Below are 25,822 nucleotides of genomic sequence, written 5' to 3'. Positions count from 1 at the left end.
CCAGAGCCGTTACCTCCACACAGGCCCCGGGAGCAGGTCGCTGCCGGCCCGTAGCGCGGCCTCCTCGGCTCCGCCCGTAGCGCAGCCTCTTCCCTTTTCCTCCCCTCCCTCCTCCTCCTCCTCCTCCTCCTTCCCTTCCCCTCAACTCTTTCCCCGCGCCGCCCCTCCTCAGCCCGGAAACGGGGCGGCGGAGGCGGTTCCCCACCACCGGAAGCTCCCGCCCCGCTTCCGGGTACGGCCCCGGCAACGGAAACGGCGACGGGAAAGGGAAAGTAGGCGGGAGCGAAGCGTCCGCCAGCCAATGAGGGAGGGGGGTCGGGAAGGGGGCCGGCTTCCGGTTCCGGGGGGTATAAAAGGCGGCGCGCGAGGCCCGGGCGGGCAGTCGCTGAGGAGACACCGGTAGAGGCGGAGGGAGCGCGTGCAGGTGAGGGCTGAGGCGCTGGGTCACCTGAGGGGGGGTCTCCTCCCTCCTCTGGGGGTTGGTCAGGTCTCTCCTGCCCCCTTAGGCCCCCCCGCTTTGAGGAAAGGCGGGAAGGGTGGGTGGGTGTGTGAGTCATGGCTGGGCCTTCCTTTGTTCCCTCAGGTCTGCGATGGAGGGGGGGTGTTGGGTGTGTGTTGGGGGGGTCCCCTCAGCTCCCTGGGGAGCAGTTGAGGGTCTGCCTTTATCCCCTTAGGGGTTATGTGTGTAAGGACAGGCTGAGAGAGTTGGGGGGGTTCAGCCTGGAGAAGAAAAGGCTCCAGGGAGACCTTGGAGCCCCTTCCAGTCCCTCAAGGGGCTCCAGGAGAGATGGGGAGGGACTCTGGATCAGGGAGGGGAGCCCTAGGAGGAGAGGGAAGGGTTTGACACTGAAAGAGGGGAGATGGAGCTGAGATGTGATGCAGAACTTCTTTGCTGTGAGGGTGGTGAGAGCCTGGCCCAGGTTGCCCCGAGAAGCTGTGGCTGCCCCATCCCTGGAGGGGTTCAAGGCCAGGTTGGAGGGGGCTTGGAGCAACCTGGTGTGGTGGGAGGTGTCCCTGCCCAGGGCAGGGGGTTGGAACTCAATGATCTTTAAGGTCCCTCCCAACCTGAACCATTCTCTATCTGTGTATTTTGAGGCTTCCTAGTATATTAATTCCTTCCTAGTGTATAGGATGTGGGGGCTCCATAGTTTCAGGGCTCCTTGATGTTCCTGCTGTGTTCCCTCTGGGGAGGGGCTCGGTGACATTTCTGTGTCCCTGCTCACCTCAGGCCCGGTCAGCATGGCTGATGAGGAGATCGCTGCCCTGGTGGTGGACAATGGCTCTGGCATGTGCAAGGCAGGCTTTGCAGGGGATGATGCCCCCCGTGCTGTGTTCCCCTCCATTGTGGGACGCCCCCGGCACCAGGGTGTCATGGTGGGCATGGGGCAGAAGGACAGCTATGTAGGGGATGAAGCCCAGAGCAAGAGGGGCATCCTCACCCTGAAGTACCCCATTGAGCACGGCATTGTCACCAACTGGGATGACATGGAGAAGATCTGGCATCACACCTTCTACAACGAGCTGCGCGTTGCCCCAGAGGAGCACCCTGTCCTTCTTACTGAGGCCCCCTTGAACCCCAAGGCCAACCGGGAGAAGATGACCCAGATCATGTTTGAGACCTTCAACACCCCAGCTATGTATGTCGCCATCCAGGCCGTGCTGTCTCTCTATGCCTCCGGCCGCACCACCGGCATCGTCATGGACTCTGGGGATGGGGTCACCCACACTGTGCCCATCTATGAGGGCTACGCGCTGCCCCACGCCATCCTACGTCTTGACTTGGCTGGCCGTGACCTCACCGACTACCTCATGAAGATCCTCACGGAGCGGGGCTACAGCTTCACCACCACGGCCGAGAGAGAGATTGTGAGGGACATCAAGGAGAAGCTCTGCTACGTCGCTCTGGACTTTGAGCAGGAGATGGCCACAGCTGCCTCCTCCTCCTCCCTGGAGAAGAGCTACGAGCTGCCAGATGGGCAGGTGATCACCATCGGGAACGAGCGTTTCCGATGCCCTGAGGCCATCTTCCAACCTTCCTTCTTGGGCATGGAGTCCTGCGGCATCCACGAGACCACCTTCAACTCCATCATGAAGTGCGACGTGGACATCAGGAAGGACCTGTACGCCAACACCGTTCTCTCTGGGGGTACCACCATGTACCCCGGCATCGCTGACAGGATGCAGAAGGAAATCACCGCCCTGGCACCCAGCACCATGAAGATCAAGATCATCGCCCCACCGGAGCGGAAATACTCCGTCTGGATCGGGGGCTCCATCTTGGCCTCTCTCTCCACCTTCCAGCAGATGTGGATCAGCAAACAAGAGTACGATGAGTCCGGCCCTTCCATCGTCCATCGCAAGTGCTTCTAAGAGGGGCTGCTGGCAGTCACCCGAGGTGTCAACCTTCTCCTCCGTTGGACCAGAATTGTTCGACTGTTAATTAGTTTGTGTTTTAACCCAATGTGTTGAGGTACCGAGTGTAGGCTGTAGTTCTCCTGGGGCTGGCTTAAGCTGCTCCTCCTCCTCTTCCTCCTCCTCTGGAGGCTTGCTCGCTTCTCCTATGTTAACACTGGTAGGATAACACTAAAGTTTAGACTTGTCACCTTTAGGTTTGTCACAACTGACTCCTTTGTAGGAAAACAAATAAACTTCTTAGGCTTAAAAACCACAAGTGGTTCTTTTGCCTTCTTTTGGGGTGGGCTCGTGTCTCCTCACGGCGGGGAATTTCCTGCCCCGTATGTAATTTTGGACTCCGACCTTGACACACACTGACTTAGCGGAGTGTTTACCCCCAAAACTCTTATTTTCTAAACCATGTAAGGGCACCTTTGGAAGCCGCGGGCCCTTTCCAGGGCTGTCGGGGAGGGAAGCGCGGCTGGTATGTGGCCGCCGCGGCCGGCCTGGACTTTCATGGTAAGGCGGCTTTTTTTAGAACGCAAACAGCTCTTCTTGTCACAAAAAAGCCGGGCCCTTGGCAGATGTTTTGGTGACCGGGGGAAGCGGCGGCTTCGCCTTTTTTGGGATGGCGGGGGGGGAGCGGCGGGAGACGATGTGGCGACCCAGCGCCCTCACGGCGCCGCCCGCCGCGCTCCCCCTTTTAAACCCCCAGCCGGTCGCCTATTGGCTGGGCGCGGTAGGGCCAGCCAATGGGCGGCCTTCTTAGTACTACGGCCCCGCCTTTCTCTGGCGGACTCCATTTCCCAGCGCGCACCGCTGCGGCCGGACAGCACTTCCGCTTCCGGTGCGTCCCGGGGCTGCGGGCGGCTGGGAGCTGAGGGGCAGTTGCTGAGGGTGTTTTTGGGGGGGCAGCCCCTCATCTCCACCCTCTCTGTGCCGGGAAACGGGGGTTTTAGGGGCTGGGGGATGTGCCTGCCGGGGAGAATCGCGTCGGGCCTTGCTCTTGGCTTCTCTTCCCCCTCGGCTGGGCGGTGAGGCCCGCAGGGGTGTTGCTGCCTTCCCCGCTGTGGCCTAAGGCTGAGGTAGGAGCCTGAAAAGCGCGGCTGTGCCTTGGGGGTCGGGCCTCCTGTGAGTTTCCTACGTGCTTCCCCAGCAAATTTATTATAAGTTTGGGTTTTTTTTATTATTATTTTTTTGTTTGGCTGGGGGAGAATCTCCCTTTCATTTGTTTTCCTGCCTTTCCAGAGCTTTCTGGGCCTGAGGGGAGGCTGCCATGGCCCTGCCGGAGTGGCACATCGCCGTGAAGCTGGCGGATCAGCCCCTGGCTCCCAAATCCATCTTACGGTTGCCGGAGACGGAGCTGGGAGAGTGCCCGTTGGGTGGGTGCAGCATCTCTTACCTCAAGCAGCTCATCACCGGCAAACTGCAGGAGTCCGTCCCGGACCCCGAGCTCATCGGTAGGTGCCCTGCGTGGGTCGTGTTAAAGTCCTGCCGCTTGAGGCCACCCTCTTGCTCTCCTTGCTGCAGCCGGGACACAAACATCCTGTTATTAGTCGTGTTGGGCAGCGGGGGGAGTCTTGGTGCAACCAGGTAGCACGGCTTGGGGGTTCCAAGCTTGGTCCAGAGCCCCTGCTACGCTCCAGCAGTCTTGGTATGAGTAGTATTTAGGTGGTTTGTTCTGTTTTTGCTTGTGTCCTGCAGCGGCGGTGCCCTTGTTAAAAAATTTTACTTGCCAACACCAAATGTTCTGTTTTTGCTTGTGTCCTGCAGCGGCAGTGCCCTTGTTAAGAAATTTTTTTACTTGCCGACACCAACGTGTCCTTGTGAGATCTCTTATGAGCCCTTCTGGTGTCCTGGGGTGCATTGAAAAGTGTGGTGAACAGGTCCAGGATGTTATACTTCCCCTCTACTCTGCCATGGTGAGGTTGCATCTGGAGCTCTGGGACCAGTTCTGGGCTCCCCAGTTCCAGAAGGACAAGGAACTGCTGGAGCGGGGACAGCAGAGGGCTACAAAGATGATGAGGGGCCTGGAGCATCTCCCTTATGAGGAAGAGAGGGATTTGGGTCTTTTTAGTCTGGAGAAGAGAAAATTGAGAGGGGATCTCATTGATGCTGAGCAATATCTAAAGAGGCAAGAGGATGGTGTCAGACTCTTCTCAGTGGTGCCCGGGGACAGGACAAGGGGCAACAGGCACAAACTGGAACATAGGACATTTTGTCTGAACATGGGGGAAAATCTTCCTTCCTGTGAGGGTGGAAGAGGCCACCCAGAGAGGTGGTGGAGTCTCCTTCTCCGGAGATATCAAACCCACCCGGACGTGCTCCTGTCTAACCTGCTCTGGGTGACCCTGCTTTGGCAGGGGGTTGGAGGGGATAATCTCCAGAGGTCCCTTCTGACCCTGTATCATTCTGTGATTCTAAAGGAGGTGGCAAAGTCATGTTCTGTGATCCTCAACTCTGTGATTTCCTCCCTGAATCTCAGCTCCATGATTTCCCTGCGTTAAGACATCCCTGTGCTGTGGAGCAGAGGAAGGAAGCTACAGAGGCAGAGCAATAACCCTCAGACTGCCCTCAGTTCTTAAAAACCCCAGGCCCTTTCTGAGCCTGCAGTAGATACCCTCAGACTGCCCTCAGTTCTTAAAAACCTTATTCTTATAGAATCCTTATTCTTATAGAATCATAGAATGGTTAGAGTTGGAAGGGACCTTAGAGATCATTGAGTTCCAACCCCCTGCCCTGGGCAGGGACACCTCCCACCAGACCAGGTTGCCCAAAGCCCCATCCAACCTTCCCTTGAACCCCTCCAGGGATGAGGCTTCCCTGGGCACCCTGTTCCAGTGCTTCACCACCCTCATAGTAAAGAATTTCTTTCTGGTATCTAATCTAAATCTCCCCTCTTCCAATTTAAAACCATTACCCCTTGTCCTGTCACTGCACTTCCTGACAAAAAGTCCCTCTCCGGGGATTTTATGTGTTTCTCTCTCTCCTAGATCTGATCTACTGTGGCCGTAAACTGAGGGATGACCAGACACTTGATTTTTATGGCATCCAGTCTGGCTCCACTGTTCATGTCCTGCGCAAGAGCTGGCCTGAGCCTGACCAGAAGCCAGGTGAGGAGGAGGAGGAGAAGGAGATGGCGTGGGTTACCCCTCAGGTCTCTTCAGGCCGTGTTTGGTGACCGAGGAACAGCTTCTCTCGTGATTTGTTTCTGGGGGGCTGATGTGGGGTTAGGAGGAGGAATTGATCCTTATGTTTGTGTGGGAGCTCTTCACCTCTGACAGCAGCAAATGGGTGTTATCTTTTCTTGCTGGGAATGAGCTTTGTAATGGGGAGAGTGAATATCCCTTAATCGACTGTGGCCAATTTTAGGGTGTTGCCAGAGAATCAGGAACAATGTGACCGGTTACTCAGCTTGAGGAATGAGCAGGCTTGTGTGTGTTCCTGGTCTGCCCGAGTTAGTTTTGAGTTGTTACTTTAATCCAGCTCTTTTTTGTATGTGTAGGAGGGTATATCTGTATATTTTTATGTATCTGGAAGCTGAGAGCGTGGTTCCCTGTTACACTGTGGTAAATGTACAGAGACACTCCCAGTCACTATTCTGTGCCCTTCCTCTCTTGGTCAGTCGAATCCAGGGCAATTAAAGAATCAAGTGAGAGTCCCAGCAGTGTGTAAAATGGCTCGTGAAGCTGACAGAGGGACAACCATGTTCTTTTCTGTTATTTTTCCTCCTCAGAGCCTGTGGATAAGGTGGCAGCAGTACGAGAGTTCCGGGTCCTTCACACCACCCTGCACAGCAGTCCTGCCTACAGAGATGCAGTGAGTGGGGGGCTTCATCCTTTGCTGTCTGGGTGTCTTTCTGTCTGTCCCCTCTTCTGTGAAGAGAGTCCTTGAGAGGAGCTTTGTTGCGTGATGCTGCAGATCTGCTCTCATTCCTCTGGCAGGTCTTCAAAATGCTGGGGAACAAGGAGTCGCTGGATCAGATCATCGTAGCTACTCCTGGCCTCAGCAGCGACCCTGTTGCTTTGGGTGAGTCCAGATGTGAGCCAGAGGGGCTGAGGAAAGCCAAATATAGTCAGTGTTTATTTAACTCCTGAGATGGGGAAGGGAGAGTTCCCCTTCTCTGCAGAAAGTGTCTTTTTTTGGTTCCTTTGTGGAGCGTAGGAGTAAGTTGGTAATGTTTGGGTTTGGGCACTGCCTTGGAAAGGATTAGAGAACGCGGGGCCCAAAGGAGAGCAGTGGGGATGGATGGTTTTTTCCCTGCTGCAAAGTGTTACAAAAACATTCACTAAATCTAGTTTGTTCTGGCCTAGGATGTTACCAGCTCTTTTGACACCTCGCTGTGGGTTGCCACCTTAAGGTGAAACTGGGGGAGCTGGAGCACAACCTGCACTGGGAAAGCCCCATCCCTTGAGTGTGCGTGGCTGTGATCAAGTGTCACCCCAGGAAGACGTAAAATATTTCAGAGAGAACAATAATGGAGTATTTACGGTGTCTGCTAGTGACTCAGTTCCTGAAAAACAATTAATTCTTGTGGGTTTTTTCCATGGTTCTTGCTTGACTGGCTCCTGTTTCTGGTATCCTGTCTTTTACTTACTCCTCGTGTTTCCTGGTCCCTCCCAGGAGTCCTACAGGACAAGGATCTCTTTTCGGTGTTTGCAGACCCCAACATGCTGGACACGTGAGTTGACACACGCAGAGGCAGTGACTAAGCCATGCCTTTGTCACACTGTTGCATGAAATCACTTCTCTCTGGGTTGGGAGAGCTCCCCCCTGGCCAGGAATGCAGGATGGGACTCTTCTTCCTCAGCAGCAGGGAAGAGGGGACTTTGGTACACGTCTGTCTCTGCTGTTGGCTTGGAGCAGAGGAAATTTAGTGGGAGACAGGACCATGATTGCATCTAAATCAGGGGCTCAAATCCTGATCTGGTTGCTCCCAGTAGGGAGTTGCTTCTGTGAGAGCATATGGCAGATGTACTCAATGGGAAGGCCAACGGTGTCCTGGGGGGCATATGGAAGAGTGTGAGCAGCAGGTGGAGGGAGGTCATCCTGCCCCTCTGCTCTGCCCTGGGGAGGTCCCATCTGGAGCACTGGGACCAGTTCTGGGCTCCCCAGTTCCAGAAGGACAGGGAACTGCTGGAGAGGGGACAGCAGAGACTACAAAGATGATGAAGGGCCTGGAGCATCTCTCTGCTGAGGAAAGGCTGAGGGACTTGGGGCTTTTAATCTGGAGAAGAGAAGGCTGAGGGGGGATCTGATCAACACCTATAAATACTTCAAGGGTGGGTGTCAGGAGGATGGGGCCAGGCTTTTTCCAGTGGTGCCAAGGGACAGGACAAGAGGAAACGGGCACAAACTTGAACATGAGAAGTTCCATCTCAACATGAGGAGGAACTTCTTCACTTTGAGGGTGGCAGAGCCCTGGCAGAGGCTGCCCAGGGAGGTGGTGGAGTCTCCTTCTCTGGAGACATTCAAACCCCACCTGGACACGTTCCTGTGGGACCTGCTCTGGGTGGCCCTGCTCTGGCAGGGGGTTGGAGGAGATGATCTCCAGAGGTCCCTTCCAACCCCATAGCCTTCTGTGACTCTGTGGAACACGGTGGGGAGGTGTCTGTGGCTGGACAGCCAAAGGCTGTGTCTGAGATGGTGCTGCCACAACCAGCGAGGATGGCTCTGCCATTCCTGACATCGGTTCTTTGCTGCTCTCGAGCTGCTGATTTCTTAGTTTCCCCGTGTAGGTGATTTCTTCTTCTTCTTCTCTTTCTCCCCAGGCTGATCCCAGCCCACCCTGCCCTTGTGAATGCCATTGTCCTTGTTCTGCACTCGGTGGCTGGCAGCACTCCTCTTCCAGCCCCAGAGACCTCCTCCCGGGGCATGTCCTCTGGCTCCTACCGGGACATGCCAGGTACGTTCAGCTGCACAGATGGGTGAGGAACCTGCAGAGCTGCTGTGCTGCAGGATTTGCAGATAAAATCTGGGCTGGGCTGACGCAGTTATTAATCAGGCTGGGAGGAAAGGAAAGGAAGGACATGGAGCTGTTGGAACAGGGCTGGAGGAGGCCGTGGAGATGCCGGGAGATCTGGAGCCCCTCTACTGGGAGAACAGGCTGAGAGAGTTGGGGGGGTTCAGCCTGGAGAAGAGATGGTAAAACACTGTTTTATCAAAAGGGTTGAGTTGTTCTCTACTAGTCTGGAGGGAGGCCGTCCCTCTAGACCCTACAGCTTTTGGGGAGAAGCTTCTTTGCCCCTTGCTGAGGATGAAGTTGGGGGAAAGCTGGGGTCCAGCAGAGGGGCAGGAGATGCTGGGAGGGCTGGAGCCCCTCTGCTCGGAGGACAGGCTGAGAGAGTTGGGGGGGTTCATCCTGGAGAAGAGAAGGCTCCAGGGAGACCTTAGAGCCCCTTCCAGTCCCTCAAGGGGCTCCAGGAGAGATGGGGAGGGACTCTGGATCAGGGAGGGGAGCCCTAGAAGGAGGGGGGAAGGGTTTGACCCTGAAAGATCTGTGATTCTATGAGAAGAGGTTTAGTTTCCATGTGCTGTGGTTGGTTGATTTTTGTGCTGTGTGAGGCTCATCTGGGACAATTCCTCCTCTGGGCCTCTCCCAACCAACGACTGTTGGTACCAGAGTGCTCTGGCCTCTTTTTTCATGCAAACGATGGGCCTGACCTGCCTTTCACTGACCTGCTGCACTGACCTGGACTGGTTGGTGCTGAGGCCTAACTCCTAACCAGGGTGCCAAGTGTGGCTGAACCTGGCTGTTGGGCCACCCAGGCCTCCACAGGATGCTCACCTGGTGCCTGACTCCTGCCAGCACCCCCTTTTCTCCATGTTGTTTCTCCTTTCTTTTGCAGGTGGCTTTCTCTTTGAAGGTCTCTCTGATGATGAAGATGACTTCCATCAGGTAAGCGTCCAGCTTGGGCGGAACGGCTGTTTTGGATTTGTAATATGGGTTTAACTTGTAGTCCTTAAAGACTCCAAAAGTGGGGTTTTTTTATTTGCTGTCTCAAGCAGAGCAGGAGCTGCTCTGGCTCCTGTGGTTGTTGTGAAGATGTAGCCAAATTGACACAGGGCCAGGGTTGTGTGCAGCAGAGTGTGGCTGAGAGGACATGAATGTTTTGTAACGTAGAAAAGCTTTTCTCTCCAAAGGACAAAGTCTTTTGTAAAGAGAAATTAACTGTTTAGGCCAAAAAATTGCCTGTTGGTGGTTAATTGCTGTGTTATAGACCAATAACACTTTGTGTTTAAGAGGGAACCAGACTCTTTTCAGTGGTTCCCAGTGAGAGGACAAGGAGCAATGGGCACAAGTTGGAACATAAAGGGTTCCACTTGAATATAAGGAAGAACTTCTTCACTTTGAGGGTGGCAGAGCCCTGGAACAGGCTGCCCAGGGAGGGTGTGGAGTCCCCTTCCTTGGAGATTTTCAAGCCCCACCTGGATGCTCCTGAGTAACATGCTCTGACAAGCTCTGGGTGGTCCTGCTTTAGCAGGGGGGTTGGACTAGATGATCTCTATGGTCCCTTCCAACTCTAAAATTCAGTGAAATTCAGTGAAGCTGATTTACGATCAGGTTTAGTGCCGGTTTCCATGGCTTTGTAATGGCTGAGTTTGTGGGTGAAAAAAAGCAGGTCCCAGAGGAGAGGCTGAGGGAACTGGGCATGTTTAGTTTGGAGAAGAGGAGGCTGAGGGGAGACCTCATTGCCCTCTACAACTACCTGAAAGGAGGGTGTAGAGAGGCAGGTGTTGGCCTCTTCTCCCAAAGGACGAACGACAAGACCAGAGGAAATGGTCTGAAGTTGGGGCAGGGGAGGTTTAGATTAGATATTAGAAAGAACTACTTTACTGAGAGAGTGGTCAGGCCCTGGAACAGCCTGCCCAGGGAGGTGGTGGAGTCACCATCCCTGGAGGGATTTAAGAAACGTATAGACATGGCTCTTCAGGGCATGCTCTAGTGCCCAAGGTTATTGGTTTATGGTGAGGTGTTGAGTGTGGGGTTTAGTTGGTGGGTGCGGTGTTTTTGGTGGCCGTTTGGTGTGGTGTGTTTTGTATTTGTTTGGTTGTTTTTTTGGTTTGTTTTTTTTTTGTGGTTGGACTCGATGATCTCAGAGGTCCCTTCCAACCACTAAGATTCTGTGATTCTGTCACCTTTATTTTTTTGAAAAGTTCTGGGCTTGTGAGTTTTGCTGAGAGGGATCTCTGGGAAGGAGTGAGTGCACGAGTTGGATCACACTGACACTAGTGGTGGGTGTTGGTTTTGTTTCCTCCACACAGAGCACAAGATCTACCCCGTCCAGCAGCACTTCTGGCTCCCGCCCGGCTTCCCTCGGCTACGCCGGGGCTGCAGGACCCCGACCCATCACCCAGAGCGAGCTGGCAACTGCCCTGGCACTGGCAAGCACCCCAGAGAGCAGCTCCCACACCCCCACCCCTGGCACCCAGGTACGAGGGCATCCTCCTGGGGTGAAAAACCAGCACTTGAGCGAGCACAATCCCAGCTCCGGTCTGGAAGTCCTCGCTGGTTTATTTTCTTATGGTTGGGGTCTTCATACGGGCTTGGGGAGGTGTGGAAGTGGGGGTTCAGAAGACATTGCTGTGACAAGTGTTTGAGGAGAGGCTGAGGGAGCTGGGAACGTTCAGCCTGGAGAAAAGGAGGCTGAGGGGGAGACCTTCTCACTCTCTACAGCTGCCCGAAAGAAGGTTGTATTGACGACAAGTGTTTGAGGAGAGGCTGAGGGAGCTGAAAACGTTCAGCCTGGAGAAAAGGAGGCTGAGGGGAGACCTTCTCACTCTCTACAACTGCCCGAAAGGAGGGTGTGTTGAGGTGGGGGTTGGTCTCTTCTCCCAAGGACAAGAGGAAATGGCCTCAAGTTGCACCAGGGGAGGTTTAGGATGGAGGTTAGGGAGAATTTTTACACTGAAAGGGTTATCAAGCCTTGGAATGGGCTGCCCAGGGAGGTGGTGGAGTCCCCATCCCTGGAGGTATTTAAAAGCTGGGCAGACGTGGTGCTGAGGGACATGGGTTAGTGGTGGGTTTTGTCAGTGTTGGGTTGATGGTTGGGCTTGACGATCTGAAAGGTCCCTTCCAACCTGGGCAATGCTATGATTCTAAGCCTCCTGATCTATACACAACTCAATTCCTCCTAGGGTCACTCCTCTGGGACCTCCCCGATGTCCTCCAGTGTCCAGTCAGGAACGCCCATCACCAACGACCTCTTCAGCCAGGCCTTGCAGCACGCCCTGCAGGCCTCAGGGCAGCCCAGCCTGCAGGTCAGACTTCCTTCTTCCTTTGGGACCCCAAGAAAACTCCATGTTGGAGGGTGGAGGTGCTTCTTCCAGCCACCTCCTGTGGAGCTGGAGAAGTGGTGGTTGCAGGGAGCCATGGTAGACCCACGGGAGTGGTGGGCTGGTGGATTTGGGGAGTTTGCCCCAAGACTTAGAGCTTTCAAAATCTGTTTGCGCGCTTAGCGTTGTACTTGTGAGGTGGAGAGAGGTGGGAGAAGCCAGCATGGAAGAGTGAGCTGTGGAGAAAGCTGTTTTGTTTCTGCTTGGACTTTTGCACCTACCTTTGGTTTCTCTCTGTAGAGCCAGTGGCAACCACAGCTTCAGCAGCTGCGAGATATGGGCATCCACGATGATGAGCTGAGTCTCCGGGCCCTGCAAGCCACAGGAGGGGACATTCAGGCTGCCCTGGAGCTCATCTTCGCTGGTGGGGCTCCTTAGCTTTTCTGGATGGGAGAGGCTGGACTGGTGAGTGGCACTGAGGCAGCTGGGACATTCCTGGGGCTGGGATTTGGCCCCGAAAAACTCTTCTGTGCCCTGGGGTTCCTCTGTGCAGCGTGGAGCAGTCGAGGTGGCCTCTCTTCTCCTCGTGGTTGGGCAGCGTGCTCCTGGTTGAGAGCCCTGACCATGCCCAGGGCGGCTCCTCCAGCTCCAGCTTCTTCTCACCAGCCTCCTCCTCCTGGCCACCAGCGATGAGACCTCAGAACTTTGTCCAGCTCTGGAAAAAGAGGTGGCTGTGTGTGTTGGGGAGATGTGGAACCTACGGTTCTGCACTCTTAGATCTGTCAACACCTTCTCCTGCTTGTTGTTTCATTCCTGCCCGCCTGACGTGCCTCAGTTCTGCTTGTTTTGGTGTTGTGGTCCCTCTGTGTTTGTATTAAACGGACTCTATTCACTTGCCTGTTGTGATGTGTCCCACGTTGTGCTCCAGATCGTGCTCCTTGGGTGAAGGGAACTGGAGGAAGATGCTTTGCCTATTATTGGGCTGTTATTTTTGCCAGCAGATGGCTCTCCTCTCCCAGAGCAAAGCTCTACCTATCAGGAGAGCAGTGTTTGGGGCACAGCAGACCCGCTTTGGAGCGTCCTGTCCTGAGTTAGGCCAAGACAAAAGAGCTGTTTGTCCTGCAGATGTTCTCCAAGAAGGTGCTCGTGTCTCCTCCTTAGCAGAAACCCCTTCTTGGTTGTGTTGGGTGAGGCTGGTAGGGTCCCCTAAGACAAGAACAAGGGTGCAGGTGTTCATGGCCACCACGGGGTGATGATAAATGACTAGCACGAGGGTTGAGGTGGTTGCCAAACAGCATGAGGTGTCACCAAACGACTCGGGAGAAACGCCTTGTCTCTGACACTGGTTCTTCTGGCTGCAGCTGGTGTTTTGCAAGTGTTTTCTGATCCCACGTGCCGCGTTGTGAGTTGCCCAAGCCCCGAGTTGCGAAGGCGATGGAAGGCGTTTGCCTCTTCATTGCTGTCAGGGAGAGCTGAGGGAAGAAGGCAGAACCGGAACTGGGCTTGGCATCGCTCCCATCGCACCGCTGAGATTAACGAGGCATGAAAATGATGGGAGCTGCTTTGCCTGAAATGCCAGCCTGAGTTAGCAGGGAAGCTACAAGCAGAAAATGCTTTCCTGCCTTCGGGCTGCCCGCGCTCCCCTCCCGTTCCTCTCCGAGGGCTGGGCTCCTTTCTCTGATACCATCTCAGCTATCGCCCAGCGAACGCTGGATTGTTCTGTCCAGGACTTTAATCCTGTCTAGAGGATTAAATCTCTCGGGAGGGGAGGGTCTGTTTTGATTTTTTTTCAATATGGGGGAGATAAGATGGGATGGATGTCACCGGCTTTCCTGGCTCCGTACGCCCTTCCGGGTTACTGCCCTCCTTACTTGCTTTGGAAACCCAGATGATGGCCCTGATTTTTCTGATAGGCATGAAAACAGATTTGTTTGTTCCTGTCCCTGCCCTCTTGGCTTTGCTGGGGGAGCAGATAGTGCCTGCACAGCATCCTCCCTCCCTTCCCCGCTGTGGGTCAGCCCTCAATCCTCCCTGGGCTAACTGAGGATTAGCCGTATCGCAGATGCTGCCTCCCAGAGCTGGAAAAGCATTTATGGGCTCTCGGGGCCAGCAGGACTTGCTTTGGGGGACCAGTACCACCAGTATGCTTTGCTGTCCCCCATGAGTTCTCAGCTTAGGCCAGCTTGGAGAGTTCTCAGTGTCCCAAAATAGTATTTCTTTTCAGTGCTGACCTTCCTCTTAGGATTTCATCGCTTTCGCCGACCCGCGTTTTGCCTTAATAATTTCCCTTCTGCTCTAAGGGCTATTTCTGCTTCTCCCCGATGCCCCAGATAATTGTGAATTTTGTAGAGGGGGGAGAACTTTTCTCTTCATTTCTCTGGCAAACCTGCAGCACTTGGCTGGGAGAGCTGCAGCAGACACGTTCTCGCTCCGAACCGGCGCGAGCGGAGCAGAACTTGGCAGCGCTGTCGCTCACGACGCGGCGGATGCGTGCGCTTCGCTTCCCTCCTCTCGCCTTTGCCTTTGCCTGCCTAGAATAGACGTGCTCAGCAACACAGGGAAATTAAATTTAGAGCTGCAGGGATGGGAAGAGAAGCTCTGCCTAGCACCTGCAGGGCTGGTGATGGAGGAGGAGAAGGAGGAGAAGGAACAGGAGCCAGCAGTGTGCCCAGGTGGCCAAGAAGGCCACCAGCATCCTGGCCTGTGTCAGGAACAGCGTGGGGAGTAGGGCCCGAGAGGTGATGGTCCCCCTGTACTTGGCACTGGTGAGGCCTCACCTTGAGTACTGTGTCCAGTTTTGGGTCCCCTACCATAAAAAAGACATTGAGGTGCTGGAGCGGGTCCAGAGAAGGGTGACAAAGATGGTGAGGGGTCTGGAGAATAAGTCTTATGAGGAGAGGCTGAGGGAGCTGGGGTTATTCAGCCTGGAGAAGAGGAGGCTGAGGGGAGACCTTATTGCTCTCTCCAACTCCCTGAAAGGAGGGTGTAGAGAGGCGGGGGTCGGTCTCTTCTCCCAAGTCACAGGCGACAGGACGAGAGGAAATGGCCTCAAGTTGCACCAGGGGAGGTTCAGGCTGGATATTAGGAACAATGTTTTCCCTGAAAGGGTTCTCAGCCATTGGAATGGGCTGCCCAGGGAGGGGGTTGAGGCCCCATCCCTGGAGGGGTTCAAAAGCCGGGTTGATGTAGTGCTGGGAGGTCTGGTTTAGTGATGATGTTCCTTGTTTGTTGTGTGGGTGTCTATTTTTGTCAGTTAGGTTGACGGTTGGACAAGATGATCTTTAAGGTCCCTTCCAACCCAGAAGATTCTGTGATTCTGTGATTCTGTGAAGGGGAAACTTTGATGCAGCTCTTGTAGGAGAGCGGGAAGCTCAGAGTGGCTCAGAACTGGCTCTGCAGCAGCCAGGGCATGGCCTGCTCTGATGGCTGAGTGCTTCCTGCCTCTCAGATTTGGGATGAACACCACGCTGGCAGCCACCTCTGTGTCTCAGCCAGTGCAGCCTCTGCTGGGGGAGAGCAGAAATAGAATAGAATAGAATAGTTTGGGTTGGAAGGGACCTTCAAAGGTCATTTAGTCCAATCCCCCTGCAATGAGCAGGGACATCTTCAACTAGATCAGGTTGCTCAAACCTTGAATGTTTCCAGGGAAGATGCATCTACCACCTCTCTGGGCAACCAGCACCAGCATTTCACCACTCTCATTGTAAAGAATTTCTTGCTGATACCTAGTCTAAATCTTCCCTCTTTTAGTTTATATATTATACAGTGTGTTGCTGGCTGGGGGGAGGCTGCAGGAGGCACATGCTCATTTGGAGAGGCCCTTTGCCTGGGGTTAGTAGCCTGAATGTGGCTTATGGGGTGGTAGTGTGAGGACTAGTCTTCTCCAAACCAGTTGTCCTGACTTCCACAGTCAGTGGAGGAGCCTAAATCCCAAGGGAGATGCCAGAACAAACCTGGAATGACTCCAGGAGATGTCCAGACCCGTGGTCCATCCTTGGTGCCACTGCCCTGGCACCTTCCCCTCCTCGCGATTTCTATGCTTGGGTTTGAGGTGCCTCCATTCTTCTGGATCTCACTTTATCTGTCTTCTGCCCAACCTCCACCACTCTCTGTTCCCCAGCCAAGCCTCTGTGGCCTGGGAGGTGCTTGGCTGACCTTTTTGGAAGACGTGGAGGTCAGAGCGCGGTTCCCCGACGTAAGCGCCTTCAATAGGAACTTTCTGCTTCTGACATCAAAGAGAAATGTTTCGTTTAGTTCCTCCTTTGCCTGGAACAGAGCTGACAAAGGGAAGCAGTGACACTGGATGTTCTGCTCTCAGAAGTAACAGGAGCAGCTGTTTGTCCCCCCTGTGTTTTTGATAATCTTGTTATTTCTTCTGCTGCTTGACCGTCAGCGCTGGCGCGTCGCGGACGCCAGCAGAGGGTTGGCGATTTGGCTGGCCTCTAGGTTCCTCACCACCACGTGTGCCCCTGCTTTTCCACTTTGGTTGCTTTGATGGCTTTTCCACAGTTTCCACCTCGTCTCTTTTTTCCCTAAGACAGTCCCGAGCTGACTGTGTCCATGAGGAACAAAGCGGGGGGGTAATTTTCCAGCAGAGGAGCGAAACGGAGACGGAGCAGAACCTCCCAGGCTTCCCATCCCCAATGGCTTTTGCAGTACCACAGCCTGGGTGACCGCCCACCTCCGTCTTCTTCTGCTTTCCTAATGATGCTGGAGCTTACCCCTGTGTGACGCAAACGCAACCGGCAAGATCTATTCCGGGAGGAGACGCTGATGTTTGAGGTATCACGAGTGTTGTGTCCAGTTTTGGGCACCTCAATCCAAGAGAGATCTGGAGGTGCTGGAGCGAGTGCAGAGGAGGGCAACGAAGCTGGTGAGGGGGCTGGAAAACAAATCGTATGAGGAGCAGCTGAGGGAGTTGGGACTGTTTAGTGTGAGGAAGAGGAGGCTGAGGGGAGACCTCATCACTCTCTACAACTACTTGAAAGGACACTGTAGAGAGGTTGGTGCTGGTCTCTTCTCACAGGTCATTAGTGACAGAACGAGAGGGAACGGCTTCAAGCTCCACCAGGGGAGGTTTAGATTGAACATTAGGAAGGAATTTTTCACTGAAAGAGTGGTCGGGCATTGGAACAGGCTGCCCAGGGAGGGGGGGGAGTCCCCATCCCTGGCTGTGTTTAAGGGCTGTTTAGATGCAGTGCTGAGGGACATGGTGTAGGGGAGGACTTTGTAGAGTAGGGGAGATGGTTGGACTCGATGACCCCAAGGGTCTCTTCCAACCTAGACCATTCTCTGATTCTATCAGCTGGTGTGCAGACGTGGTCTCTCTGCTGTGGGCTTGGGTGATTTGTTGGATCACATCATAAACCTCTGTCCTTCTCCTCATCCTCTCCAGTATTTCAGAATAAATGGTTTCTTCCTTTCCCTCCCCCAGCCAAAGAAGGACCCCCTGCGTGCAGGACCCCGGCACAGGAGCTGATTCCCCGTCTGGGCCAGGCAACAGGGCACCTCACACCAGCGTTGCTGTTTTCCCCAGCTCCATCCACCAACAAAATCATGCAGGAGCCAGAGGACTGACTGTTGTGATGGCCCTGCTCGTTGTGGATGTCTTGGGGGATACAGAATCATACAATGGTTTGTGTTGAAAGGGACCTTAAAGATCATCCAGTCCCACCCCCTTCTCTGGGCAGGGACACTTCCCACCAGACCAGGTTGCTCCAAGCCCCCTCCAACCTGCCCTTGAACCCCTCCAGGGATGGGGCAGCCACAGCTTCTGGGGGCAACCTGGGCCAGGCTCTCACCACCCTCACACCAAACGAGTTCTTCCCCACATCTCAGCTCCATCTCCCCTCCTTCAGTTTAAAAACCTTCCCCCTCATCCCAGGGCTCCCCTCCCTGATCCAGAGTCCCTCCCCATCTCTCCTGGAGCCCCTTGAGGGACTGGAAGGGGCTCGAAAGTCTCCTTGGAGTCTTCTCTTCTCCAGGCTGAACCCCCCCAACTCTCTCAACCTGTCCTCATAGGAGAGGTGCTCCATCCCTCTGATCATCTTCGTGGCCTCCTCTGGCCCCGTTCCAACAGGTCCATGTCCTGTGTTGAGGACTCCAGAGCTGGACACAGGGGTCTCATCCAGGTGGGGTCTCACAAGAGCAGAGGGGTAGAATCACCTCCCACAACCTGCTGGCCACGCTTCTTTTGATGCAGCCCAGGATGCGTCCTCTTCTCCCTGGTGCAGTGTGGGGTGACCTACCTTGGCCCCCCAGCTCCTCTCTGGTACCTTCATTCAGAAGACTGGTGAAGGTCACCCTCTCCATGACTCCTTCAGTCATGAACAGGAGCAGGGAACCTGCCTGGCAGAGCCCCGTGCCCATTGACTTTGCTTTCTCTGCAAAGGTCTCGGTGCTTTCCTGGCTGCTTTCAGCTTTGCCCTCGTGGGGAATGCCAAAGTATCAGGAAGATTAATCATTTTTTTAGTTTCTCTTCTTAAATTAGCTTTGTGCTGGGTCAGGGCGAGCTGAGCGGTCTCTCTGGGTGGAGGTTGGGGAGGAGGGGGAGGAACAGGCTGGTGCCAGGGCGAAGGGAAGAGAGGGCTGGTGGGATTTCCTTGGCAATAACGAAATCCTGGTCTTACTCTTCCTCAGGCAAACTTGGGAGAAAGGAGGAAATTTTTCCTGCTGCTGGGACGACTGGTCAGGAATGAGGTGAGAGCCCAGAGATGAGGACAGGTGATGGACGTGGGCTGCTGGGAAGCCAGGCTCTCTTGGGACTCGGTCCCTTTCCTAGCATGAATCAACGTTTTTCTTTAGAAGTGATAAAAAAAAGGGAGCTTTCTGACTCCAGTCATCAAAGAATCCTTTTAAGGAGCTGTGCTGAGAGCCCCTGTGATGCTGTCTGGAGAGCAGCACTATCAAAACATGCTGTTTTAAGGCATCTAACTCTGTCTTAACATCCTGAAAGCACAGACGTACTGAAAATGTCACACCATGAAAATATTTCTATTTCCTAGTATTTTCTTCTGTATTTATAGTACTCTAATATTTATAAATCGCAGTGTTTGTGAATAATCCTTTGATTTATGGTAGTGTGTGTCCTCCTGCCTTACAAGGATGCTGGTGTTTAAGAGTAGGCAAAGCAAAAAAGCAAAGTTGAGAGGGAAGAAGATAAACATCCCCTGAAGTCAACACAATTCCTGAGCTGCTGGCTTTGAACATGATGCTTCCTGGCTCTAGTCCTCTTGAACCGAGCCTGGAAACTTGAAAGAAAATTAAAAACCCACCCAACAAAAGCTTTTAAGGTGAAATCAGGGATTTTGGGAAGCGTTTGTGACCACGCAGCTTCTCTAGCTGCTGTTTGGGTGTGCCAAGCTGCCAGCAAGCAGAAAGCTTGTCCCAAAATCACTCGAAGGCTATTTTTTTTCCCCCTCCCTTGGTGATTTAAGAGCGTGGTCTGCTTGTGGAGCAGGGTGTGTTAGTTTAGGTGTTGGGTTTGAGGGAGAAGAAGCTGGAGAGCTGTGGGGGATAAAAGCATCGAATGCAGGCTCAGAGCCAGAGTCCCATCTTCCTGCAGCAGGAACAGATCCTGTGGAAAAACCGCAAGAACAAGAGGAAGATCCATCTCTAATAGAATTTTCCAGCATCCACTCATCTGAAGTTTAGGGACTTCTAGAGCTAGAAATCAGGTGGGAAGAGTTAGCAGGCCCCACAGGATTTAATTTTTTTTTTTCCTTTGAACACAGATAAACTCGTAGCCTCCGGGCCACCCCGCAGGGAGGAGTTGAGCCCCGGGTTCAAGCTCTGTGCCCCACAGGAACGTTCAGCCTCTGGAAGGAGGAGACTCACTCGGCACTGGTGAGGCCTCACCTTGAGTACTGTGTCCAGTTTTGGGCCCCCTACCATAAAAAAGACATTGAGGTGCTGGAGCGGGTCCAGAGAAGGGCGACAAAGATGGTGAGGGGTCTGGAGAATAAGTCTTATGAGGAGAGGCTGAGGGAGCTGGGGGTATTCAGCCTGGAGAAGAGGAGGCTGAGGGGAGACCTTCTTGCTCTCTCCAACTCCCTGAAAGGAGGCCATAGAGAGATGGGGGTCGGTCTCTTCTCTCAAGTCACAGGCGACAGGACAAGAGGAAATGGCCTCAAGTTACACCAGGGGAGGTTCAGGCTGGATATTAGGAAAATTTTTTTCCCTGAAAGGGTTCTCAGCCCTTGGAATGGGCTGCTCAGGGAGGGGGTGGAGGCCCCATCCCTGGAGGGGTTCAAAAGAGGGGTTGATGTAGTGCTGGGAGGTCTGGTTTAGTGATGATGCTCCTTGTTTGTTGTGTGGGTGTCTATTTTTGTCAGTGAGGGTGACGGTTGGACAAGATGATCTTTGAGGTCCCTTCCAACCTAGAAGATTCTGTGATTCTGAGATGAGGCGCAGCCCTGGGACTGCAGCACAGGTAACTTGTGGGTTGTCACACTCCAAAAGGGTGGTGGTGGTCCCAGTAAAGAGCTGAGATTTAATTGTGGGGGTGCCTGGGAGTGGTGTGGCCGCCGAAGCAGCAACATTTGACGGAGAAGAGTTGGGCAATCGGGTAGAAAATTGTCACTTAATGTCCCTAAAGCAGAAAGGGTTGTCGATGACGGCAGAGCTGTGTGACCCCCCCACCCCAGCAGTGCTCTTGCTCTGCCCCAACCTTCCAAACTGTTTACCTTTTTTTGTCTGAACTGGTTTGTGTCCAGCCCCGTTCCAGGGAGGGGTGGGAGCGCTGACCATCCTGAGGATTCCTTTCCCAGGTGGAGCTCCCCCAGCATTAAATGCTTTGATCCCAAAGGATCCTCCTATTACGCATAATTAAATCATCCCTTAGATCCTGCCAGCTGGTGTCTGCTCGCATGAGTTCATGCCCGTTTATTCTTCCTCCACCTCATTATCCTATTCTTCTTTTCCTCCCCTCCCAAGAGCTGGTGACCTGGTTGCTTATGGCTTCCTGCAGTCCCTGTCCCAAGAGAGCCATGTGGGGAGTTATCTGGCCACATAATGACCAGGAAGCAGGTGACAGGCATGAAGCCTGCATTAAAGGAAGGACAGATGGGAGGCAGGAAGAAAGAGGAGAGCTCTTCCCTGCCCGGGCCAAGTGTCCCTTGGAAGAGCTTTTGACGGGTCACAGAGCAAAAAAAATAAGTCAAATGGGTCCAGCACATGGTGAGATCTTGAGCTGTTCCCACTCTCCTGCTGGAAGAGATGGCGGGCTTCCCGTGTCGGATGGAAAGAGAAAACTGGTGCAATCTGTGGTGCTGAGCCTTCGTGTCGCCAGGCAGGCTCTGGATTTGGAGCCAAGGACAGAGCTGAGCCGCAGACACTTTACCTCCTGCGTCATTTGGCCCAGGGCTGGCTTGCAGGGGCCAGAACGAGGAGGAGGAGGAGGAGGAGATACACCAATTTCTTAGACGTCTCTCACTCCCTGGCGAGACAGATATCGCTGCTGGAAGTACTCGAACGCTACAAGGTCAACTCTAGGATCTTGAAATGAGTTTATTTTCCTGAGTAGTTTCCTTCGTGTCTGTCCAGGAGATTGCGTCGGCGTTTCCTCCCGGCGGCCGTTTGAAGCGGCTTCTTTTTGGGGGGGACCAGGTGCCCTGCTTTGATTTCCCAGAATAAAACCGTGGCCTGAAAATTCCAACCCCATATTATGGCAGGGAAATGGGGAGAACAGTTGGCCCAGGGCTGGCTTGCAGGGGCCAGAACGAGGAGGAGGAGGAGGAGGAGATACACCAATTTCTTAGACGTCTCTCACTCCCTGGCGAGACAGATATCGCTGCTGGAAGTACTCGAACGCTACAAGGTCAACTCTAGGATCTTGAAATGAGTTTATTTTCCTGAGTAGTTTCCTTCGTGTCTGTCCAGGAGATTGCGTCGGCGTTTCCTCCCGGCGGCCGTTTGAAGCGGCTTCTTTTTGGGGGGGACCAGGTGCCCTGCTTTGATTTCCCAGAATAAAACCGTGGCCTGAAAATTCCAAACCCATATTATGGCAGGGAAATGGGGAGAACAGATTGCAGAGATGGAATCTTAATTTGCTTATTACCAGGGAGGACTCGTGGGTTTAACGGAGCTGATAAAGCGGTGGGGGGGGTTGAAAAGCTTGTGTGTGGGATGGTGGGTGCTGGACCCTTCTTAGAGCTGTGGGGATGGGTACTCCTGAGGAGGCTTTGCCTGCTGAAACCTAACCATTCCTGCAGGAGAGCGTGGTACCAGCTCAGCAGCACCTGGGGATGCTGCCCTGAGAGCCAGGCCCTGCCAGGAAGGAAGCGGGAGGAGCACAGGGGGTCAGGAAAAGAAACATCAGGAATTTCAGGTGAGCAAACCCCAGTCTGGGCTGTTGGGCATCAATATATCAATATAGAGCAGATCAGTGGCAGATCAGTCTCAACAAAATGGCTTATTTCTGTGTTCTTTCTTTTTTTTGTTGTTGTTGGAGCTTGCTTTTAATTGGGTAGGACTCAGCGTTGGGTTTTGTTTATTTAAATAAAGCCTTTGGCACCCCTCTTCTGGGGGATGTGCACTTCCCATCACCGACGTGCATCTGTTTTACCTCCTTTCCTGCTCCGTCAGCGAGTTCTGGCTGAATCCCTTATTGACAGCGCCGCTCGTTAACGTGACGAGCATTTGGGTGAAACTCATTTGCCAACCAAATGGATGTTTGCAATGGAAAAAATGAGGTGTGCTTTGGGGTCATCTAGGTGAGCTGAATTTGTGTGAGGCTCGTCCTCGGGTGGGATCTCTGGAAGCTTCTGGGAACAGTGAAGAGAGCTGTGAAGCTCTGGTCTGGGAGGTCCTGCCTGAATTTATGTGAGGCTCTTCCTTGGGTGGGATCTCTGGAAGCTTCTGGGAACAGTGAAGAGAGCTGTGAAGCTCTGGTCTGGGAGGTCCTGCCTGGGGGGTGAGCCCCAGGGGGGGTTCTTCAGTGGCACTGAAGAAGGGGAGTCCCAGCTCAGGTGCTCTCCAAGGAGCTGAGTGTGAGATGGCTCCAGCACAGGCTTCCCTTGGCAAATCTAAGGGGTTGACCTACTAGACTGGAGATGAGGAGAGGGTTCTTCACTGTGAGGGTGGTGGAGCACTGGAACAGGTTGCCCAGGGAGGTGGTTGAGGCCCCTTCCCTGGAGATATTCAAGGAGAGGCTCGACGAGGCCCTGGGCAACCTGGTCTAGTTGGGGGTGTCCCTGCTGACTGCGGGGAGGTGGGACTAGATGACCTTTGGAGGTCCCTCACGGCCTGGGCGATTCTATGATTCTATGAAAAGGATGTCCTGGGGGAACGTGGTTCCTTCTCCCCTTCCCTGAATCATTTTTAAAGCCCTGGAAGTGGCATTTAGTCCATGGGGGCTTCCAACCCCTTTGGTTGACCCTTCTCGGGGTCAACCCGGTCAACCCCTTTAGATTTACTTGCTGTCCTTCAGCATCATGGCAGAACTGGGAGGGGGGACTTACACCAACTCCTCCTCCTCTTCCCCCAGGCTCAGTCCAGCTTCAGCAGCTGATGGAGATGAGTTGGCACAAAGAAAAACATGCCTGGAGAGGCTGAAAAGTAACAACCAGGGTTGTGGCTCGGGGAGGGGATGGCTGAGGTAGCTGCGAGGAATGCGAGATCAGGGGGGAAGATTGGTGTGTTGGAAGCAGAAGGCAACAGTTTGCTGATAAATGTTCCACTTATCTTCCTCCCCACCTCACTTTGTCAGCTGAGGCCTGAATGACTTGTTGTTCAGTGCCAAAAGAAAGCAACGAGCGGAATTTCACTTATTTTTCCTCCCAAAGTCCGTGCTTATGAGAACTTGCTCCCAAAAGCAAGGGAAAACAGTAGAAGTTCTGGTCTTCCAAAGCTCTGTAATGGTCATTAGGACACCAGTCCACCCTGCAGCAGGCAGGGTTTAACAGAGAGGATTCCTGTGCCAAAACATGCAGGTTCCCAGTCTCCTACTGGGGAGGGGCTGTGGAAACGGATGCAGATGTGTGACACGTTCAAAAAAAGGTCCCTCTCTTTCCTGTGGCTGGTAACAGGCAGAGAGCGAGATGTTCTTGTCAGGTGTGTGGAAGTGATGGCACAATCCCTGGCTTTCATCAGGGCTGAGGGTGGTTGTTCTTGGGAATGTTTTCCATATGTTATTTCCCAGTGTTCAAGTGCATCACACCTACTGGTTGTTTCCCAAGGTCACATTCCTGGCCTGACCTTAATAGGTAGGTTGTTGTGAGCCATGTTTTAACACACCTTCTCTTCTCCAGTGAAAAAACACCAGAGAGAAGGGGAAGTTTCCTAAGAGCATTGGAGCAGTCTCTCTCCTCTGCGGTGGTGAATAAACTGTTCCTCTTCAGGAAAATCTGTGCTCCATACTTATTTTTCCAAGATGCCTCGGAGGAAGCTGCCTCTGATCCACGTTGGAACCGAGTAGTGTGATCTGGAAAAAGAAACAAAAACAAAAAACAAACCCAAAACCAAACCACCCTGGGCATAATTTGCGCCGTGGAAGTTTTTGATAGTGGACAGAAACCTTGGCAGGGAGGGATTGGTGCCTGGAATCTGATCGTTTGTGTACAAATTCCTTTTGTGGGGTTGTGGGAAGCTGTGGCATGTGGCTGGACAAGGTCCTGAGCAAACTCTCTCAACAGAAGAGCCTGCTTGTTTTGGGATGGAGAGAGGGGGTGTTTGTGTGTATTTAACACACAGCACGGTCTCTGGCTGTTTTCAGGCACTGTTTTGTCTTCATCACCCTCTTGCAAACTCCTCCAGGGTTGGAACAGCCCTGAAGTTGGCTCCTTTGCTCCTCCCAAACAGAATCACAGAATCTTCTAGGTTGGAAGGGACCTTAAAGATCATCTTGTCCAACCGTCAACCTAACTGACAAAAATAGACACCCACACAACAAACAAAAAGCATCACCATCACTAAACCAGACCTCCCAGCACTACATCAACCCGTCTTTTGAACACCTCCAGGGATGGGGCCTCAACCACCTCCCTGGGCAGCCCATTCCAATGGCTGAGAACCCTTTCAGGGAAAAAATTTTTCCTAATCTCCAGCCTGAACCTCCCCTGGTGCAACTTGAGGCCATTTCCTCTTGTCCTGTCGCCTGTGACTTGAGAAAAGAGACCGACCCCCATCTCTCTACACCCTCCTTTCAGGGAGTTGGAGAGAGCAATGAGGTCTCCCCTCAGCCTCCTCTTCTCCAGGCTGAACACCCCCAGCTCCCTCAGCCTCTCCTCATCAGACTTATTCTCCAGACCCCTCCCAAACTGGGCTGCTCCTTGATGAAACCCATCCAGTGTCGTCCTCCGTCGCTTCGTGTGTCTCTGTGGGCCAGCCCTGCCGTGGGGAGGGACTGGTGCCGGGGTTATTTTCTTGCACAGGGTGTCGTGCCAGTCCTCTGACTCTTCAGACCTCGCCCAGCAATGCTGAGGTCACCTTCTCCATGCCCTGTGTGATGATGTGATGTTTCTGTGTCAGTGGGAGGTGGACTCGCCCCAATCAGTCCTAAAGGAGCTCGGTGAGAGGAAAAAGGGGTCAATACTTGGTCCAGTGCGGTTCAATATATTCATCAATGACCTGGGTGAGGTGACAGAGTGTATCCTCAGCAAGTCGGCTGGTGACACCAAACTGGGAGGGGTGGCTGACACCCCGGAGGGCTGTGCCACCATCCAGTGTGACATGGACAGGCTGGAGAGCTGGGCAGAGAAGAACCTCCTGAGGTTCAACAGGGAAAAGTGTAGGATCCTGCACCTGGGGAAGAAAAATGTCAGGCACCAGTACAGGTTAGGGGTGGACCTGCTGGAGGCAACTTCTGAAGAGAAAGATCTAGGGGTCCTGGTGGGCAGCAAAATGACAATGAGCTCTTTGCTCTTGTGTGCTCTTGTGGCCAGGAGGGCCAACAGAATCTTGGGCTGCAGAGGGAAGAGTGTGGCCAACAGGTCAAGGGAGGTCCTTCTCCCCCTCTGCTCTGCACTGGGGAGGCCACAACTGGAATCCTGCCTCCAGTTCTGGGCTCCCCAGTTCAAGAGGGACAGGGAACTGCTGGAGAGAGTCCAGTGTAGGGCAACAGAGATGATGGAGGGGTTGGAGCATCTCCCTGATGAGGAAAGGCTGAGAGAGCTGGGGCTCTTGAGCCTGGAGAAGAGAAGGCTGAGGGGAGACC

At 53.7% G+C, this 25,822-nt stretch overlaps 3 protein-coding genes across 5 annotated transcripts in view; 2 read left to right on the top strand and 1 right to left on the bottom strand.

Annotated features, from left to right (window-relative positions):
* The window catches only part of ARID3B (AT-rich interaction domain 3B), a 57,171-nt gene extending 57,022 nt beyond the window's left edge, over window positions 1-149 (bottom strand). The window contains exon 1 of the mRNA XM_014956666.1: window positions 14-149. The gene's annotated coding sequence lies outside the window, so the exon portion shown is untranslated. The remainder of the gene's footprint in view (window positions 1-13) is intronic.
* Window positions 150-337: 188 nt separating this feature from the next.
* Window positions 338-2,671, top strand: LOC106896589 (actin, cytoplasmic type 5). Its single transcript, XM_014956685.1, has 2 exons — window positions 338-424; window positions 1,229-2,671. Exon 2 carries the CDS (start codon window positions 1,240-1,242, stop codon window positions 2,368-2,370), a length of 1,131 nt encoding a protein of 376 aa, XP_014812171.1. The 5' UTR covers window positions 338-424; window positions 1,229-1,239; the 3' UTR covers window positions 2,371-2,671.
* Window positions 2,672-3,279: 608 nt separating this feature from the next.
* UBL7 (ubiquitin like 7) lies at window positions 3,280-21,899 on the top strand. Of its 3 annotated transcripts, XR_001413643.1 has the most exons (13): window positions 3,280-3,479; window positions 3,643-3,854; window positions 5,388-5,507; window positions 6,131-6,213; window positions 6,339-6,423; window positions 7,018-7,075; window positions 8,166-8,299; window positions 9,243-9,292; window positions 10,660-10,827; window positions 11,533-11,655; window positions 11,971-12,135; window positions 18,310-18,369; window positions 19,404-19,521. XR_001413643.1 is itself a non-coding variant. In XM_014956684.1 (12 exons), the coding sequence occupies exons 2-11, from the start codon at window positions 3,671-3,673 to the stop codon at window positions 12,106-12,108; spliced, it is 1,143 nt and encodes a 380-aa protein (XP_014812170.1). In that variant the 5' UTR covers window positions 3,280-3,479; window positions 3,643-3,670; the 3' UTR covers window positions 12,109-12,135; window positions 21,882-21,899. The 3 variants fall into 3 exon arrangements, 2 of the variants coding, with proteins under 2 accessions (XP_014812170.1, XP_014812169.1); XM_014956684.1 differs by lacking the exons at window positions 18,310-18,369; window positions 19,404-19,521 and adding an exon at window positions 21,882-21,899; XM_014956683.1 differs by lacking the exons at window positions 18,310-18,369; window positions 19,404-19,521 and having other exon boundaries at window positions 3,281-3,479; window positions 11,971-12,565.
* The last annotated feature ends 3,923 nt before the right edge of the window (window positions 21,900-25,822 follow it).

This window comes from Calidris pugnax, unplaced genomic scaffold (genome assembly GCF_001431845.1).
Source record: "Calidris pugnax isolate Ruff unplaced genomic scaffold, ASM143184v1 scaffold265, whole genome shotgun sequence".
NCBI classification, from domain to species: Eukaryota; Metazoa; Chordata; class Aves; order Charadriiformes; family Scolopacidae; genus Calidris; species Calidris pugnax.
Note: the sequence above shows the minus strand (reverse complement) of the source record. Positions and strands in the feature narration are given on the sequence as shown.